The following is a 19,615-nucleotide window of genomic DNA, read 5'->3' on the forward strand; positions in this document are numbered from 1 at the left end:
TAAGACAGATGGAGCTCCATGAGAGGAGGGTGATGGTGGAGACAGGAAGGTGATAAGCAGGAACACGGGTAACTATGGTGATCTGGATAACCAATGGAGGCGTAGGCAGATGGAATCAGATGGGGGAAGAAAATCTGGTGGGTAAAATGTGGGTCCTAGGTGGATGGAATCAAGAAGGGGTGGGGGAGGGGTGGGGAGAGAAGAGACAGACAGGATGGAAGGATTATCTAAAATGGGAAAATATGATGATTTAATACATGCCAACAACAAGCCATCTACACTTTGGCAATAAAGTAATACTAATTGATGTTTAAAAATGATCTTAATTGAGATATGAAATAATTTCTGTTGCTGTTTACAGTTGCAATGAATCTCATCATCAAAGTAGATCCTAGTGAAGAGAAACTGTCTCCCTTCGGCTTAAACTAGCATCCACAATTCCTTCCTAAAGAAACTAACATAATCTGGATATAAGTCAATGCTGTACTTACTGGGCGGGTAAAGGAACCCATATGTGTTGTTGTTATCTCTGCTGTTGTATGAACTATGATTCATAGTCAAAGGAAGTCGAACATCATCAAACGTACAGTTTGGAATGTTTGGCAGAGGAGAAATTAGACTTTCCTGTTGGAAAAATAAATATTGCAATAAAGGTTCTTGAACAATGACAAACATGATCTATATTCGATGTCAATGGACAAACAGATCCGACAGGGATGCGCACTTACTCTTTCTCAGATTTCACCCATGAGTAGAAACAAAACTCCAACAAATGTATTTTATACTAATGAGGTTGCTCAAGGTTGTTCCAGTCCATCTTGCATCCAACTTCTTGTTTCTAACATCTTTAAATATTCCCGTGGCTGAATCCTGCCATTAAAGTAATAAACCAAATCTTCTGGACAAAGAAAAGGGATAACTCTTGCCACTGACCTAACAAACCAACCTGCTGATGTTTTAATAGATGCTCCAGGGCAAAGTTCCTACTTCAGTGAGTCTAAGATCTATTGAAAACTTGTAGCATTCAGCAACAGTTAATCAAATAAACTCCCAACCAAAGCAGAAATTGAGATTTTAATTTGTATTTCATTCTGTGCAGGAAGCAAAATAATGATTGGGATATACCAGCATACTCCTTTTCATTTCTGATTTCATCAAAAGCTGTTGACTGGCATTAATGACTTTAACCTGTCCCTTGGTTGCTCGTATTTGTCTCTCCACCTGTTGTAGTTAATCTATTTGCAAGATGAATCTGTAAACACTTGGATGACTCCCCCCTCCCCCAACTGCAAAAATAACATCGACTGTTTTATCCAAGATCATCTATTTTATCTCCTTCCATTGATGCTGTCTACCTTTATAGGTGTTCCCAAACTTTGTAAGGATTTGCAATGTTTGTACTTCATATATTGGGGAGGGGGAGAGGGACACACACACACACACACTTTCCCCTTTCATTTCATTGAGCTGCTTGCCCTGGTGCCAGGTGAAATCTGCCCAGGGTTGAATAGGCAATTTTCCCAGCAGCCATGCGGAACTTGCTGGCACAGCAAAGATGTGAAGGGCTTCAGAACATGGCAAGAGCCAAAAACTAGACTTCAGCCAGTTCTCAGGAATCTCATAGTTCCACCAGTTAAATGGATGAAATGCTGGAATCTTTTAGACAAATGAGTGGGAGTATAACTGTCAGAGCTAACTAAATGCTGTTATTGTAATTGCCTCATGTTCCATATAATCATCACCCTCTCCGTTTAAAAAGTTTCCCTTCAGGTTCCTCCTAAATCTTGCATCTCTCAACTTAAACCCCATGTCCTTTGGTTCTTGATTCCCCTACCCTGGGTAAAAGACTCTGTGTATTCGCCATCAAGATTTTCTATACCTCTAAGAGCATCCCTCGGCCTCCTGCACGAAAGGAATAAAGTCCTACCTTCCTCAACGTCTCTCTATAGCTCAGGCACTCAAGTTCTGGTATCATTCTCAAATCATTTCTGCACCCTTTCAAAAAGCCATACTTCAGGTCAGCGCTGGTTATTTTGTCAATCGCCTTAATTTTTGCTTCCCAGGGTAACGAATGTTACTTCTGACTTTCTCTGAAAAATACACTGCCGAATGTTTCCTTAATTAGTTATACAAAATATCTTGCTTAAACCTTTTTACTTTTAGGCCAATGGAAGTTTTCAATGGACAATACAGAACAAAGATGGTTTAAATCAATAGCAGCTGACCAAAGTCTTTGAAACTCTAAAGCCACATCCATCATCTACAGCACATGCAACATTTAGTGAACTAAAAGCTTGTGCAGAAATAAAGGACAGATTCAAAATGATGAAAATAAATATGACCGCTTGCAGCATAAATGTTCTGGTACTGATAATGACATTACAGAAAAATAAAGGCCTTATCATAGGAATGTTTTGCATTTTATGTATCCGTTGTTGAGCTGCCAGCATTGGAACATGGATAATATTGAGCTGCTTACATTTGCTCCAGGTTTTTCAGTTTTCAATGTAAGCTTTAGATTTATACAGGTAATGGTCCTTTTACTCCATGTGAATAAACTACATTGTATTGGCCTCCAGAGGGCTTGATGTGGCTGTTTGTCATGTATGCTTATATATAGAAAACTATTGGTGCAAGCAAATGGATGGGACTGGTCGTTCTCCCTAAACAGATGTGGACAGATAACAAGCCACAGTAATTAGAGTTATAGTCAGAGTTGTACAACATGGAAACAGGCCCTTTGGCCTAATTTATCCATGCCGACCAAGATGCCCAATGTAAGCTAGTCGCATTTGCCCACGTTTGAGCCATGTCCCTCCAAACCTCCCCTATCCACACAACTGTACAATTGTGAGGAGCCACACAACTCCACACTACATGGTTTGCCCTGATGATTCTGGTTGAAGAAATCCCACTTGGATTTGTCTGACAGATACTTGATAATGGATGAAGTTTCCTCGCATGGATGGCAATGCAGATTAAATGTTACAGTTCGCAGCAGTGATCTTATTAAATGGCAGAGTAGACTTGGGTGGGCTGAGTATTCTACTTCTCCTCACTCACATTTTCATACAACAAAAATTGTCGAGACCCTTATGTCTTTTAACAAGTGCTCATCCTTGTTTAGAATTAATAATATGAAGATTTTGTATGTTACTTTTCTTAAATGTTAATAAGTCTACAATCAAGTGATATTTGCTGCATGGTATTCCTATCAATTGTTATAACTTTTAAGCATAAGTTTTCATTAGTAAAGTGTATTTAGCTATTTCTGAAGATGAGAAAATATGATTCTCTGGTAACAGAATGGACTCTGAGTTGCAAGTTCCTCCTTTTTGGATTAAAACCACAGATCACTTTCAGAATGTGAAAATTTGAACTTTTCCTATTCTGTTCTTTTCAAAAAAATATTTTTTTCTTGGTAAAGTATAAATATAACTTCTGAACAATGACCTGCTAAACTTGCATAGTAAAAATGGAGAGGGCATACAAGGAACTGCATATGCTGGTTTACAAAAAAAAAATTCTAGTGTAACTCAGCAGGTCAGGCCGCATTTTGGGAGAATATGGAAAGGTTACGTTTACGGTCGGGACCCTTCTTCACATTGTTGTGGTAGGGAGGGGGGAGAAACTGAGGAGAGGTGGGGCCAGGAATATGTCAGGCAAGGGATAGGTAGATACAGGTGTGGGTCAGGATTGGCAGATGATTGGATAAAGGTCTGATGAAAAGACAAAGTGTGAGATAATGATAGAAGAGGTGAAAATTGTGAAGACAGGAAGTAATACAGGTGGAAGTGGATGGGGAGAAATGTGTTTCAATTAGATTCATGGATCTTTAAATGAATTAGTGGGGGAACTAGAGATAAATGTATTACTTGGAGAATTGTTTAGGTGGTAGTAACAATGAACATATGATGCATTCAATAAATGTAAACACTCATCACAAGTGATACAGAGAGGAAACTTACTGTTTTAAGGACAGTGTATGCACTCCACAGCGGCATTAAATTGTTATGGCTGTATCCACTTACATACGAATGTTGATGCAGGAGACACCATTTAAAGTTCTCCTGCACAACCCTTGGTCTTCCATAGGGCAAATGCTCAGAATCTGCAACATCAACTGCAAAATACAATGTAAAGGTCAGCAACATATATACGAATACAAGGTAATTACAAGCTATGCACACTAAACATTTCTAATTCCTACCACACCATCCAGATAAACAAAACTCCATTGGAATGGATGCAACATGTTTTTGCGTGGAGTTTCACCCCAGTTGTTCATTCCAATTCAAACGGAATAAATTTGTAATAAACTACCTCTCTGAAGGGTTCCAAGTATCTTAAAGCAACACATTAAACTTTACAAGATGCTTCTATCAATACCTTAAGTCAAAATTCCAGAATGTTGAATCTTTGTCTTTAGGTTTAGTGACTACTCCCATTTAAAGCTTTAAAATGCTCTGGAATTCCACCTTTAAACTCATCTTCCTTTAAAATCTGTCTTTGCCTATTTTAAAGCCTTGGTGCCAATTCGTGCTTGACAATATACTTCTGTGAAACACTATATAATGTATTAATACATTATATAAACACACATTCCATCACAGTTCCATGTTCTGTAAAAGTACTCACAATACCTATCTCTATAAAACACCTGCTGCACAAGATAAATTGGGAGCAATGGAAGCTAATAGACTTTACGATATCATGCCAGTAGCTATTAGTGAGAAAGTGATCCTTTTGGACTTTTAATGAGATGCATTTACTAAACCTGTTCATATTTAGGCCAAATATCCGAAAGGTAATTCTGGTGTGTAAACATGTATAATTCCTTCAGTGCTAGTGTGGAACAAGTTGGAGCTACCAAAGGTGTCCTAAGTAAGTATTCAGTGTAGATGAGGATCGTGGAGTTTGGAATGTTATGAGTAGCTTCTGTCTTTAAACCCACTACTCAATTACTCATTGTTGTAATAGTGTGTTATCAAAGAGCAGATCTATATGACTTGAGAGATATAGCGTGGAAACAAGCCCTTTTGGCCAAGTTCATGCCAACCAGCGATCACCCTGTACACTAACACTATCCTACACACTAGGATCAATTTACAATTTTATTGAAGTCACTTAACCTACAAATCTGTACTTCTTTGGAGTGTGGGAGGAAACGGGAGAACTCGGAAAAACCTATGTGGTCACAATGGAGAACATGCAAACTCCACACAGACAGCACCCATAGTCAGGATTGAACACAGATCTCTGGCGCTATACGGCAGCAGGTCTACTGCTATGCCACTGTGCTGCACAAGGTTTATAAATTTTAGGATGAAACGGTGAGCTGTGGTTCTACTTTAAACTATTTAGTTGAACTCTTTTCATGAAAATCAAAGATATCTGTTGCTTCTGGACTTAGAACAATTTATACTAGGATGTATAAATAAGTCATACATTGCCATATGTTCATATTTATATTGCAATGGGCTTGTGTAAATTATTATCATCCTCCCACAAACTTCCAACAGGGAGAACATAATTACAGCATAACAGGTTTAGACGAGAAGCTTCTATTTAATAAGAATATTGAGAATTTAACAGTACATGATAACAGGGGATGAACGTTAATGGGCAGATGGGGGTTGCCCTGTGCCCTGCAATGCCCACAGGTGTACTCGCCTTACGTGGTCGCTAAGCAATAGTCAATGGTACCTGACATCTCACTCACAGACGTACATTCAATTAAACCAATTATTTGCACTTGCCTTTGCCAACCAGGTCCACATCTCCAATCAAATAAATGGGAGTGGGATTAATGGACCAACCATGGCTGGTGTAAAGTTGAAGGGCCAGACGAATAGTGCATTGGCCCCCACGAATTTAGAAGCTGATGCATTCAGGATAGAGCAGGAGACTAGATGAGCTCTTAAAACACATGCCTGAGCATAATTCACAATGATCTAGTAAATAATAACCAACTGAGTTCTATGAAAGGCTGTATCAGTTTCACCAGATACTATATGGGCAGTAAAGTAAAAAATGAATTCTTCAGTTTACCCAAGCATGATTTGGCAACAGTTACATTTTGTTTATAGTTTCCTACCTTCATCCAAGGAAAGATGTAGTTTCTCACATGGATTTTTTGGCAATGACGCCTAAAATGATAATATTTTGAATGATGTAAATAAAAGTTGGTCTATAAATCACTTGCCATATTTGGAAGAGTATTTGCAATACTAAAAAAAAGTAATTACCAGGGAACTGCATGTACATTTCATTTGCGGATTAATGGTTGGTGTTAAATCGGATGAAAGGCAGGAAGATGCTGAAGATGCTTCTTTTAAGTGGGTTGGGGTATACACAGGGTTCCTTAAAAGATGATTCAAACTTCCATGGGTGCCATTGTTGGGTGCAGGAGTGATTTTCAACAAATCTGTTGGGAAGAATGCATTTCCTAAGAATGAGTCTGCAAACATCAATAAGGATGATAGATTTTCTTCCCTACTAGGGAATTAATGAACAAAATAGGCTCTAATAACAATCCAACTGAAAGGAAAGTGATATGAGGGTGGGACAAAATCCCCATCCCCTTCCACCTACATTCCTTCCTCTGGCTTCACATTTTGTGCCTTGTCGATCCTTCTACTTTGCTTTTTCATCTCTGCCAATCAAGCCACCCCACCCCCATTTGTATCCACATATCGCTTGCCAGACTTTGCCCCACCACCGCCTCTCTTTCAAATTCCACCAAATTGTCGCCTATCCGTGTTCTCCAGAAATGCTGCCTGACCTCCTGAGTTATTCCAGCACTTTATGTCTTTTGTTGTAAACCAGCAATATTTATGGGTACCACATTAAAGGCCAGAGCCAAGAGATGAAGATGGCAATGGTGGTGGAGAGAGGAGAGGTACCATGCTGATGGGTGAGCTGTGAGCTACTATCCTGGAACCCTGCACGTGATCTGGGGGTTCAGAGGTTGGCTGCGGGAGGTGAGAGGATTGTGCATTTGTGGGTCGATGTGAACCTGGATTGAGCTGTTGGAGGCCTTGCAGCAGCCTGGAGATCCACAGAGCTGAGCATGCGGATAGGACGTGTATTGCAGTGGCATGGAGCCACTGAGGACGACTCTAACACAAACCTAATACAGCCACCAAGACACGACACTATAGCTTTAAGAACTTGAAACTTGAAGGACACAAGACCGTGCCAGAAATGTGGCAACTCTGTAGTGCCTGGGTGAAGTTTACTACTATTACCCTACAATTGTTTCACTTTTGTACTTATTTATGAATGTGCCTATGTATAGTATCATTTTACTGAATTGGATGGAAAACAAAGAATATCACTGTAAATGTGACAAAGTATCATTGGAATAGTGAGGAGGGAAAAACAATGCCAATAGTTAAGGCACCAGCATTTAAAAGAGGACATATAGACCAAACGCATCAAATGAGACAGAGGGATGTAGGGGCAAGACCATGCAGTATTCGAGAGAGGGTTGAATAACGCTGCTATATATTTCTCAAAGGCCAAAGTCCCACATATTGTATAATAGAGAACTAGATTCAAGATTCAAGAGAGTTTATTGTCATGTGTCCCAGATAGGACAATGAAATTCTTGCTTTGCTTCAGCACAACAGAATATAGAAGGCATGAATAAAGAACAGATCAGTGTGCCCATATACCATACACATGAATAAATAAAACAGATAAAGTGCAAATAAACAGTTTTGTTTGAGTTGAGTTCAATAGACTGTGGGGAAGAAGCTGTTTCTGAACCTGGATGTTGCAGTCTTCAGGCTCCTGTACCTTCTACCTGAAGGTAGTGGGGAGATGAGTGTGTGGCCAGGATGGTGTGGGTCCTTGATGATGCTGGCAGCCTTTTTGAGGCAGCGACTGCGATAGATCCCCTCGATGGAAGGAAGGTCAGAGCCGATGATGGACTGGGCAGTGTTTACTACTTTTTGTAGTCTTTTTCGCTCCTGGGCACTCAAGTTGCCAAACCAAGCCACGATGCAACCAGTCAGCATGCTCTCTACTGTGCACCTGTAGAAGTTAGAGAGAGTCCTCCTTGACAAACCAACTCTCCGTAATCTTCTAAGGAAGTAGAGGCGCTGATGTGCTTTCTTTTTAATAGCATCTGTGTTCTCGGACCAGGAGAGATCTTCAGAGATGTGCACGCCCAGGAATTTGAAGCTCTTAACCTTTTCCACCATCTACCCGTTGATATAAATGGGACTGTGGGTCCCCATCCTACCCCTTCCAAAGTCCACAATCAGTTCTTTGGTTTTGCTGGTGTTGAGGGTCAGGTTATTGTGCTGGCACCATTTGGTCAGTCGGTCGATCTCACTTCTATACTCTGACTCGTCCCCATCAGTGATACGTCCCACAACAGTGGTGTCGTCAGCGAACTTGATGATGGAGTTCACACTATGACCGGCTACGCAGTCATGAGTATAGAGTGAGTACAGCAGGGGGCTGAGCACGCAGCCTTGAGGTGCTCCCATGCTGATTGTTATCGAGGCTGACACTTTTTCACCAATTCGAACAGTCTGTGGTCTGTGAATGAGGAAGTCGAGGATCCAATTGCAGAGGGATGTGCAGAGACCCAGTTCGGAGATTTTGATAACCAGCTTGGAAGGGATGATTGTATTAAATGCTGAGCTGTAATCAATGAATAACAGCTTGACATATTAGTTTTTGTTGTCCAAGTGGTCCAGAGCGGAGTGGAGAGCCAGTGAGATTGTATCCACCATTGCTCTGTTGTGGCGGTAAGCGAACTGCAGTGGGTCCAGGTTTTTCTCGAGGTAGGAGGTGATTTGCACAATGATCAACCTCTCAAAGCACTTTACCACCACCGGCGTTAGTGCCACTAGTCGATATTCGTTGACCTTGCTGTTCTTGGGCCCCGGTATTATTGATGCCCTTTTAAAGCAGGTGGGAACCTCGAACCTCAGAAGTGAGAGGTTAAAAATGTCCGTAAAAACTCCAGCCAGTTGGTCCACACAGGTTTTTAGAACACGACCCGGTATACCATCAGGTCCAGGCGCTTTTCGAGGGTTCAACCCTCTGAAGGATTTTCTGACGCAGGCCTCTGTGACTGTGACTGAAATACCATCACAGCGAATGGGGGCTCGAGAAGGCACATCAGCGTTCTCCCTATCAAAGCGTGCGTAAAACGCATTGAGCTCATCAGGGAGTGATGCTTCGCTGACATTTGAGCTGCCTCCTGATTTCGCCTTGTAGGAAGTTATTGCATTCAAGCCCCGCCACAGCTGCCGAACATCCGTCTCATCCTCCAGCTTGGAGCAGGAGTCCCTTTTGGCTTTTTTGATGGCCTTACCAAGGTCGTATCTTGACTTCTTGTAGACCATTGTATCATCGGACATGAATGCCCGGTGTCTGGTTTTCAGGAGAGTGCGGATCTCAAAGTTCATCCAAGGCTTCTGATTGGGAAGCACTCGGAAGGTTTTTGGCGGGATGCAGTCCTCCACACATTTCTTTATGAAGTCTGTGACGACTGTGGCATATTGGTTCAGGTCTGTTGCCGAGTCCCTGAACATTGCACAGTCTACAGACTCCAAACAGTCCTGGAGTTGTTCCTCTGCCCCCCCCCGGACCATCTTTGTACTGTCCTCACCTCTGGGGGTGCGCTCTTTAATTGCTGCCTGTAGGCAGGAAGAAGCAGCACCGCGGTATGGTCGGATTTACCAAAGTGAGGGTGAGGAATGGAGCGATAGGCATTCTTGATGGTGGTGTAGCAATGGTCGAGGGTGTTTGGTCCTCTGGTGCAGCAGGAGACATGTTGGTGGAAGTATGGGAGCGATTTCGTACGGTTTGCTTTATTGAAGTCCCCAGCTATGGTGGTAAACGCCTCGGGGTAAGACGTCTGGTGTTTGTGGACCACGGCGTGCAGCTCCTCCAGTGCCAGACCGACATCTGCCTGGGGTGGAATGTAGAACGTAATCAGGATGATGGAGGTGAATTCCCTCGGTAGGTAGAAGGGACGGCACTTCACCGCCAGATGTTCGAGATGTGGAGAGCAGGAGTTGGACAGGACTGCCACGTCTGAGCACCATGCAGAGTTGACCACGAGGCAGACGCCCCCTCCTCTCGCTTTCCCAGATGCCAGTGTACGGAGAACCCTTCAGGCTGGACCGCTGTGTCTGGGGAGCTGGGGGTGAGCCATGTCTCTGTGAAACAGAACATAGAGCATTCCCTCAGCTCCCTTTGATAAAGCAGCCTTGCCCTCAAGTCCTCCACTTTATTTTCAAGGCACTGTACGTTGGCCAGTAGGATAGTAGGGAGAGGGGGCCGAAGTCTCCTGTACTTTAGTCTGACCTGAGGTCCTGCCCATCGGCCACGTTTCCGGACACAATGGAGGCTTCCCCTTTGTTTCCAGGTACTGTGCTTACTGTACCTGCTGTTACTGCGAACCTGCGCTGGAACGGGAATTCCCTCACAGACGGCAGCTCCAGTTCCGTTCGGATTGGGGATTTCCTTCCAGACGGCAGCTGCAGCTCCGTTGCTCCTGGGAAATCCTGCTCGTTGGTTCCGGAGGTGATTCCAGGTAGTCTCTTTGATTCCCAGTCCGATCGGGTTCTCTCGAGCGGTCCAGGGAACGCTTGCATTCGGAGGCTCCCGCAGTTGCGGGAAATCGCAAAATCGCTAGTACTTTCAGCTTGTCCGTTACGGCGCCAATTTCTGCCATGTTTCCTATCCAGGTAAGTTGCTCGTTGCTGTAAGTAATCTTCTTCTTCTGTTTGGCTGTTAGCAAAAAGTCACCGCTGGCAAACGCCATCTTAGGTGTCAAGATGCTTTAGACTTCAGAGTTACAGCGTGGAAACATGCCCCTTCAGCCCACACCAACCAATGATCACCTTGTAAACTAACACGATCCTACACGGTAGGGGAATTTACAATTTTAACAAAGCCAATTATCCTACAAACCAGTACGTCTTTGGAGTGTGAGAGGAAACCGGAGCACCCGGAAAAAACAAGGGAGAATGTACAAACTCTGGACAGCACCCATAGTCAGGATCACATCCAGGTCTCTGATGCTGTGAGGCAGTAGCTCTACCACTGAGCCACTGTGCATTCTTGCACAGCTTATATTGGAGTACCAAAAGCTGCTCGTCAGGATGTTAAAACACTTGATGGACTGAAGACAGGGCTCACAGTCAAAGGGCTCAGGGGAATACAAAATATGGCATCAAATAATATTAGCAGCCAGATTCTTTCCGCTTTGGAACCGGTGACCAGGTTTCTCAGGATCCAGCCATGATATGGTGTGAGCAACTCCCATCGAAAGTCTGAGCATCTTGGTGCCAAGTCAGACATTCTGGCTCTGGATACCAGCCTCCAACCATCAAATCCTTGATTAATTGAAAGACAGCATGGAAACAGGCCCTTTAGCTCACACCGACCATTGATCACCTGTTCACACTAGTTTTATGTTATCCCACTTTCTCATCTACTTCCTTCATGCTGGGGAACAATTTACAGAGACCAATTAACCTACAAGCCCACACGTCTTTGGGACGAGGGAGGAAACCAGAGCATCCGGAGGAAACGCATGAGGACACAGGGAGAACGTGCAAGAGAGCAGCCGAGGTCAACGTCAAACCCCAGTCTCTGGTGTGGTGAGGCAGCAGCTTTACCAGTTGTGCCACAGGTAGATGTGCTACAGTCAGGCAATGCACTCTCTACGGACTTAGCATCGGGAGATGCTTTCCCTGGGATTCAGTGGCTCCTCCAACACAGCACAAATACACTGTTCTCTTCCTCCCTCTGCCTGATCAATACCCAGTGCAAGCCGCTGCCATAAATACCGGGGGAGTGCTGCGGAAGCTGGCATTTCAGGCTCAGAACTGCTTCAGTTTGGCCGTCAACACCATTGGAGTTCTCTTCCACTGGATGTCAGCAGCCATTCACATTTCAGCCCCGACAGTATTATAGAGCAGCAAGATGAGCACAGGCAAAGGAACTATGAAGAAAGGAACCACAGTAATGCACAATACAAATAGGTTGGACAAACTTGGATTGTTTTCTCTGGAATGGTGGAGGCCGAGAATTGACCTGATAGGTGTATATAAAATTATGAGGCATAGATAGGGTAGACAGCTCAGACCCTTTTACCCATGGTGGAATTGTTAAAGACCAGAGGGCATAGTTTTAATGCGTGAGGTGTGAAGTTTAAAGTGGATCCCTGGAACACAGTGCCATGGGAAATTGTGAAATAGATACGATAATAGGATTGATGAGGTCTTTAGATAGGCACATAAATATGTATGGAATGGAAGGGGATGGATCACATGCAGGCAGATTGTATTTGTTTAACTTGGCAACACAGACATTGAGGGCCGAAGGGTCTGGTCCTGTGCTGTTCTGTTCTATGTTCTACTTAGCGTTACTTTATTATGCTCCTTCTTAAAAAAACATATCTAATGCATTGACTTCCATTTCAACACGTTCATAAATATGGAGTCTAGAATTGGGAATGTCATTAATGCATTTGATACCAATCTTCATCTCAAAGTCTTTCATGTCTGAGCAATAATAACCATGTTCTTACCACACAAGAGATTGTAGACTTCAACATTTGAAAAGGGTTGAACTTCAGTCCTGGCTTTAAATCCAGGTCCATGGCCGACAAAGATGGTCTGCCATTGTCAAAGAAAGGAGACAGAGCTACAGTTAGTTCTTCTGGAAATGGGGTCAGCGTAAAGCAACACATGGACATCGATCGCCCTCATAACGGAATAAGACAAATCCTCCTGCACCTCACCTGCATGTTCTTGTACTGATTATCAGAACCATGAAATCCACCCGTGCAATATTTAAATGGAAATTTCCTAAGAAAAGGTGGCACAATGAGTGACATATTAGCAATGCAGAATGCCGTGTGACCAGAATATACATTTATTTTGTGCAATGCATTGACAAAAGCTAAAAAGCACAAACGTGAGTAGAAAAATAAACCCCCTCAATGAAATGAAGATGCGGTGACTTGGGAAGGATGCATTCAAATGACGGACTATGTGCTTATCTTTATCGCTTTCCCATTGAAAAAAAAAGCCATGAGTTGCATGGGATGTACTGCTCTTGCTAATGCAGTGCATGTTTAAAAAGGTGAAACTCCATTTAGTTACCGCTTAGGTTACTGATAAAGGAAGGACAGTAATAGAGTTTGCCTTCAAACCACCAAAATAAAGTCACCAGCAAATTTCCTAAATGGGTACTTAGACTAAATGAACCAGAAAGAAAAATATACCAAACTATTGAATATTTGTGAAGAGGATTTGACCGAGTTACGGTATGAAAAATTGCCGGAGATGCGATTTTTTTTTTTCCCGGATCGCATCTCCAGTTGCTCTGCGGCCTACCATCGATGGAGCTGGAGGCCTCCTCGGACTGACTTTGAGCTCCACCACGGGGCAGGGACTTAACATCGAAGTCGATCCCTTGCCAGGGATCACTCCAATTTACCATCACGAGCTCGCAGTCTCAGGAGAGGCTAGTCGGGAGCTCCAACGACGCAGAGGCTTGACCAGTCCCGACGCGGGGTTCGATTGGCAGCGCGGGGGAGCTGACATTCCAACGCAGGAGCTGATCGCCCCGGTGCGCATGGCCCAAACGCTGCCGGCTACGGGAGTCAAGATCATCCCATTCACGGAGGGCTCGAGGCACCCGACAGCGGGAGAGCAAAGAAGTGAAGGGATCTGAACTTTTTTTCACCTTCTATCACAGTGAGGAATGTGGAGGAATTGGAGGAATCACTGGTGGATGTTTATGCTAAAATGTATATTGTGTGTTCCGTTACTTTTTATTTGTATGACTGACTTGGCAAATGAAATTCCTAGTATGTTGCAAAACATACTTGGCTAATAATTTATTATTGTGATTGTGATTGTGTGATTATTAGTTAATGTAAGCAGATCTGTAAATGTATTGTTGCCATGCAGGGATCAGAGGTTGGCTGCACCAATACTTATGGCATTACAACCTGCTTACTTCTGAACCTTCCAAATATAACACCTCTGTAAATAATTATCCACGTGTAAATTAAGTTAACAACAAAACTAAACTTAAGGTTAAAAATGCTAAAAGCATTCTGTAGGTGTTTGTGGAGGGAATTTTCCCTCCATCTCTCAGCGATGGTTCAATGCTATTTGATTAGCTCATTGACTCTCAACATATGCCACTAGACTGTCGAGCAATTTTTTGTTTTTCTTTCACAGTTCTAACAGCTACTTTTAATTTTAGTTGAACTTACAGACTAGCCTGCCATTGTGGGTCCATATACAAGTTAAGGTCTTCAATTCTTCTGCTGCTGGCATAGTGCAAACGCTTTGGCAAGTGATGCTTCAGGTAGGGTATGAAGTGCTGATCTGAAGATCTACACTAACGGGACAAAGATTGCATATTATCTTCTTTCCAAAATTGTTATACAGGCTGTAACAATGTTTTCTTTCACATTTCAAACAGCAGCTTTTGATTTGACTTTAACTGTAACAGGTAACAAACAGGTTCTCTTCTTAAAGACCTTCAAAAATAATTTTTGCACAAAAATCACTCTATGGTAACTATACCCCCACAGGATTGTAATAAATGGCATCAAAATATATTAGGCTGACAAAGAAAGAGCAATTACTAATAGTGGAAAGTGAGAGAAATAGTGGAAAGCATGCAGGTACAGCACAAGCATGCAGATACAGCAGGCAGTGAAGAAAGGGAATGGCATGTTGGCCTTCATAACAAGAGGAGTTGCATATCGGAGCAAAGAGGTCCTTCAGCAGTTGTACAGGGCCCTAGTGAGACCACACCTGGAGTAGCGTGTGCAGTTTTGGTCTCCAAACTCGAGGAAGGACATTCTTGCTATTGAGGGAGTGCAGTGTAGGTTCACAAGGTTAATTCCCGGGATGGCGGAACTGTCTTATATTGATAGATTGGAGCGGCTGGGCTTGTATACTCCGGAATTTAGGATGAGAGGGGATCTTATGGAAACATATAAGATTATTAAGGGTTTGGACACGCTAGAGGCAGGAAACATGTTCCCGATGTTGGGGGACTCCAGAACCAGGGGCCATAGTTTAAGAATAAGTGGAAGCCATTTAGAACAGAGATGAGGAAAACAATTTTCACACAGAGAGTTGTGAGTCTGTGGAATTCTCTGCCTCAGAGGGCATTGGAGGCCGGTTCTCTGATGCTTTCTGAGAGAGTTAGGGCATAAGGGAAGATGGAGAGAGAGATGGTGAGAGGGAGGAGTTGGAGGGACTCTGCCTCAGAGGCAGTGGAGGATAGGTGTCTGGAAGGGATTTCAAGAGAGAAGTTTAGATAGAGCTCTTATGGATAGTGGTGAAGAGAGCTAAGAATCATATGGAGAGAAGGCTCCGATTGTGGATGATCAGCCATAATCACATTGAATGATCAGCCATAATCACATTGAATGGCGGTGCTGGCTCGAAGGGCCAAATGGCCTACTCCTGCACCTATTGTCTAAAACTAGTTCCCTTATTCGAAGGAACAAATGTATGTTGTACATCATACTTTTAAATTTAATATTATTGGAACTCATTTGTATTTAGGCATGTCGATAAGTTAGGCATTCAGAACCTGTCTTAGAATTTTTATGTGGTTTCTTTCAAAATCCATCATGCATGTTAGTACAATGAGGAATCCACTTACAGCAAGCTTTTCCACAATTCCTTCTGAATCAACTGAAATGAAAAATACAAAAGTAAAGATAGTCATGTAAAAAGGATCAACTTTTCCCATAAGAAACCCATTCCCCCGCTCATGATTCTCACAGCTTCCCTTCCAAAAGGATTGGCTATAGTCTGAGACCAATGTTCAAAAATTGGTTCAGATGCAAAAGAGCCTCCGAATCTCACCATTATCAGGCAAGATACTAAGTGGAACACAAAGTCCTGGAGTAACTCAGTGGGTCAGGCAGCATCTCTGGAGGACGTGAACATTTCAGGTCTGTATTAAGCTCGCTGATACAAAAGTCACCACCTATCCATGTTCTCCAGAAATGCTGCCTGACTCGCTGAGTTACGGCAACACATTGTACAGGTGCACAACCTTTTATCCGAAGATCCAAATAACGAAAACCTCCGAATAGCGACATTTTTTCGGTCCTTGAAGAAAGGTCCTTGAAAACGTTCACCGAGGGCGGCCCGCAGAGGTGACAGCGGAACCTCCGGTCGGTCCTCGAAGAAAGGGGAACTAAATCCCCATTCATAAAAGAGAAGGTGAGGGTATATTGCGCGGGACGGTTAATAATTGACAATATGCTGCTACCTGCCAGCTGAGTTAAAAAGTTCCCACGGTAGACTCACGATACACAGTGTGTCGTGAGTCTTGCGTGGGAACTTTTTAACTCAGCTTGCAGGCAGCAGTAGATTGTCGCTCCCTTCAGTTTCACCCCACCTACACCCCTCTGCTTCCCGGCCATGTGTGTGACCCCTTCCCTCCCCTCTCCAGCTCCCCGCTCATTGCACCGGCGCGGGGGCTTTGTACTGTCTTCACGTCGCGATGCTAGCAGCACAGTGCCAGTCACCAGAGATGTCAGGACCAACGGAACACCGGCCCCCAGGCCCACTGCAAGCACGGAGATCCCAGATCAGCAACTCCAGCCCAGCCCCGTTCCAACTCCAGAGGAACACGCTCCCCGTATGGGCAGAAGCTGATGGTGTGCAAGGGATACGTCTTGTTCTTGGGGTCGCGCAGCTCGGGCTGTGGGCGAACTGCCATTTGTCGCCATAGCGGCCCATCGGGGAGCGGATTCCTCTGGAGTTGGAGGGGGAGGGGGGTATTGTGCTGTTTGATCGCTCCCTACTATTCCAGGGACAGGGAGATAGGATGTTCACCGAGGGCGGCCCGCAGAGGTGACAGCGGAACCTCCGGTCGGTCCTCGAAGAAAGGGGAACTAAATCCCCATCCATAAAAGAGAAGGCGAGGGTATATTGCGCGGGAGGGTTAATAATTGACAATATGCTGCTACCTGCCCGCTGAGTTAAAAAGTTCCCACGGTAGACACGATACACAGTGTATCGTGAGTCTTGCGTGTGAACTTTTTAACTCAGCGTGCAGGCAGCAGCAGATTGTCGCTCCCTTCAGTTTCGCCCCACCTACATCCCTCTGCTCCCCGGCCATGTGTGTGACCCCATCCCTCCCCTCTCCAGCTCCCCGCTCATTGCACCGGCGTGGGGGCTTTGCACTGTCTTCACGTCGGCGATGGCAGCAGGCCAGTGCAGTCACCGGAGACGTCAGGACCAATTGGACGTCGACCACCAGGCCCACCGCAAGCACGGAGAACCCAGAGACCCACAGCCAACAGCAGCCCAGCCCCGCTCCAACTACAGAGGAACCTGGGTTGCGGATGACGGGGCGCAGCTCGGGGCGTCGTAGGGGCCCATCGGGGAGCGGGTTCCTGTTGGTCCTGACGTCTCCGGCCACCTGCTATCCTCCGGGAACTGTACCGCCCTTGCAGGAGAGTGGGGTTGTTTGCAGTTGCAGAGGGAGGGGGCAAGGGCGGTACAGTTCCCAGTCTCAGCTCCAGTCCAGGGGGGTGGCCGGAGACGTCAGGACCAACGGGACAGCGACCCCCAGGCCCACTGCAAGCACGGAGATCCCAGAGACCCACAGCCAGCAGCAACTCCAGCCCAGCCCCGCTCCAACTCCAGAGGAACACGTAGGGGCAGAAGCTGATGGTGTGCAAGGTGTTCTTGGGGTGGCGCAGCTCGGGCTGTGGGCAAATTGCCACTTGTCGCCGTAGCGGCCCATCGGGGAGCAGATTCCTCTGGAGTTGGAGGGGGAGGGGGGTATTGTGCTGTTTGATCGCACCCTGCTATCCCAGGGACAGGGAGACACAGCGGCTTTTTAGACTGGTGGGCAATCACTTCCAAAGTTCTGCCCACACAGTCAGTACACCTCTCCTACACTGCATTTCACACAAACATTTATTCTGCAAGAAAAAACGACATTGAAGACTCAAACTCGCGACCGAGTAACTGCCGGGATCAAGGCGCAAACTCGCGACCTTGCGGATATGAGCCGAACACTCTACCACTGAGCCAGCCATTAAAATCTACGCTAAAAAATTTCCATTCCGAAGACCGACAAATTCTGAATTACGAAAAGTGTCTGGTCCCAAGGCTTTCGGATAAAAGGTTGTGCACCTGTATTTATGTTAAGATTCCAGTATCTGCAGTTCATTATATTAAGTGGACTTAAAATTCTCGGACGTCTGTTCACCTCACATCTTTTAAAAAATAAAATAAAAACACAGACTGTGCAGGAGTTGACATTGCCATCTGAAACCTACCATTGCATCACTGCTGTATCAATTATTTTTATGGATAGCAATTTTACATTTTAATTTATTTCCCCCCTAAAACTGCTGGGCAACTCATGCTGCTTTATATAGCAAAAAAATATTCATATTAATCCCTACAGATCTAAATTTTTGTTTTTGTTTACCTACATGTGAAATAATCTTCAGGAACGATTTTGCTCCTTATCCGAGGAGCTGGGCCAGTCCTTATATAAATGTTCTCGGTCGTGTCCAAGTAATCTTTCAGATATGCAATCTTTGAACAGTCTATTTCCTCCATTCCTAAAAAAGATATTAAATCAGCAAACCACAGTGAATATAAAAAACATGGATAAAAAACATTAACAGAAAAAGATGGAAAACTAAGGCAGTGTTTGGGAATATAAACACTGTGGGTTGATGACATTTCAATAGCATTGCACTGGCTCCAGATGCCATTTGATTGACCAAATGTTTTACCTCTAATTTTCAGCAACTGCATTATGATGTACAATATAGTATTTCTCCAATGTATTTAAACCAGATAATAAGTATTAACTTGATACCACAGTGTTCCTCAATTCTCTCCTGAGCCATTCTTTAGAATACTGGAAAGGACAGTGATGGGCAATAGAGGAAAAAACGCTAGAAAAAAATGAGCAGTAGTGGGAAAAAATGATGGTGCCAATTATTTAACTGTGAGTAATGCATTTAATAACACCCGGTCAAATAAATAAATCTAAATTGTTGCATTAAAGAGGGAGCCAACAGATTAGAGGACACAAATTGAAATGACAGGTAATCTATAATACTAAAAGTCTGTTCTTGACCGGCTTTGGCCATCTGTGCTGCGATTTCCGAGAGAACGCCGCCACCTACGGCCATCATTTTTGGCCACCTTGCTCAGAGCCCCCTTCCGCCATATGTGTGCCGAGGATTTTTCCCGTCGATGCAAAATGACAGAGATATTAATGATTTTACAAAATTCCCCATTCTCTCTGCTGCCCCTGCTGGCGGCAGGGGGGAGGGACTTTAAAACCAGGAAGTGGTGTGCCTCAATCAGTGTCTGCAAGCTGGAGGAAGGCAGAGGGTCACGTTTCTCTGAGCTGTGAATAACACTGAACACATGTCTACTCAAATGTAAGTGTCCTTAGTGGTTCTAAAACGCTGGCAGAATGTGTCTATTGGTTCTAAAATGTTTGCAAAAAGTGTTTATTGGTTCTAAAATGTTTGCAAAAAGTGTCTCTTTTGGTTCTACAATGCTTGCAGTATGTGTCTTTTTTGGTTCTAAAATGTTTTTTA

At 44.1% G+C, this 19,615-nt stretch overlaps 1 protein-coding gene across 1 annotated transcript in view; it reads right to left on the reverse strand.

Annotated features, from left to right (window-relative positions):
* The window catches only part of LOC129697252 (venom phosphodiesterase 2-like), a 133,031-nt gene that overhangs the window by 17,704 nt on the left and 95,712 nt on the right, over positions 1 to 19,615 (reverse strand). The window contains exons 12-20 of the mRNA XM_055635606.1: positions 18,485 to 18,616; positions 15,682 to 15,713; positions 14,270 to 14,397; positions 12,782 to 12,848; positions 12,569 to 12,656; positions 6,249 to 6,427; positions 6,098 to 6,149; positions 3,969 to 4,123; positions 492 to 624 (exon numbers count right to left, since the gene is read on the reverse strand). Coding sequence (XP_055491581.1) covers positions 492 to 624; positions 3,969 to 4,123; positions 6,098 to 6,149; positions 6,249 to 6,427; positions 12,569 to 12,656; positions 12,782 to 12,848; positions 14,270 to 14,397; positions 15,682 to 15,713; positions 18,485 to 18,616 — 966 coding nt within the window. The remainder of the gene's footprint in view (positions 1 to 491; positions 625 to 3,968; positions 4,124 to 6,097; positions 6,150 to 6,248; positions 6,428 to 12,568; positions 12,657 to 12,781; positions 12,849 to 14,269; positions 14,398 to 15,681; positions 15,714 to 18,484; positions 18,617 to 19,615) is intronic.

Source organism: Leucoraja erinacea, chromosome 5 (assembly GCF_028641065.1).
Source record: "Leucoraja erinacea ecotype New England chromosome 5, Leri_hhj_1, whole genome shotgun sequence".
Taxonomy (NCBI): Eukaryota; Metazoa; Chordata; class Chondrichthyes; order Rajiformes; family Rajidae; genus Leucoraja; species Leucoraja erinaceus.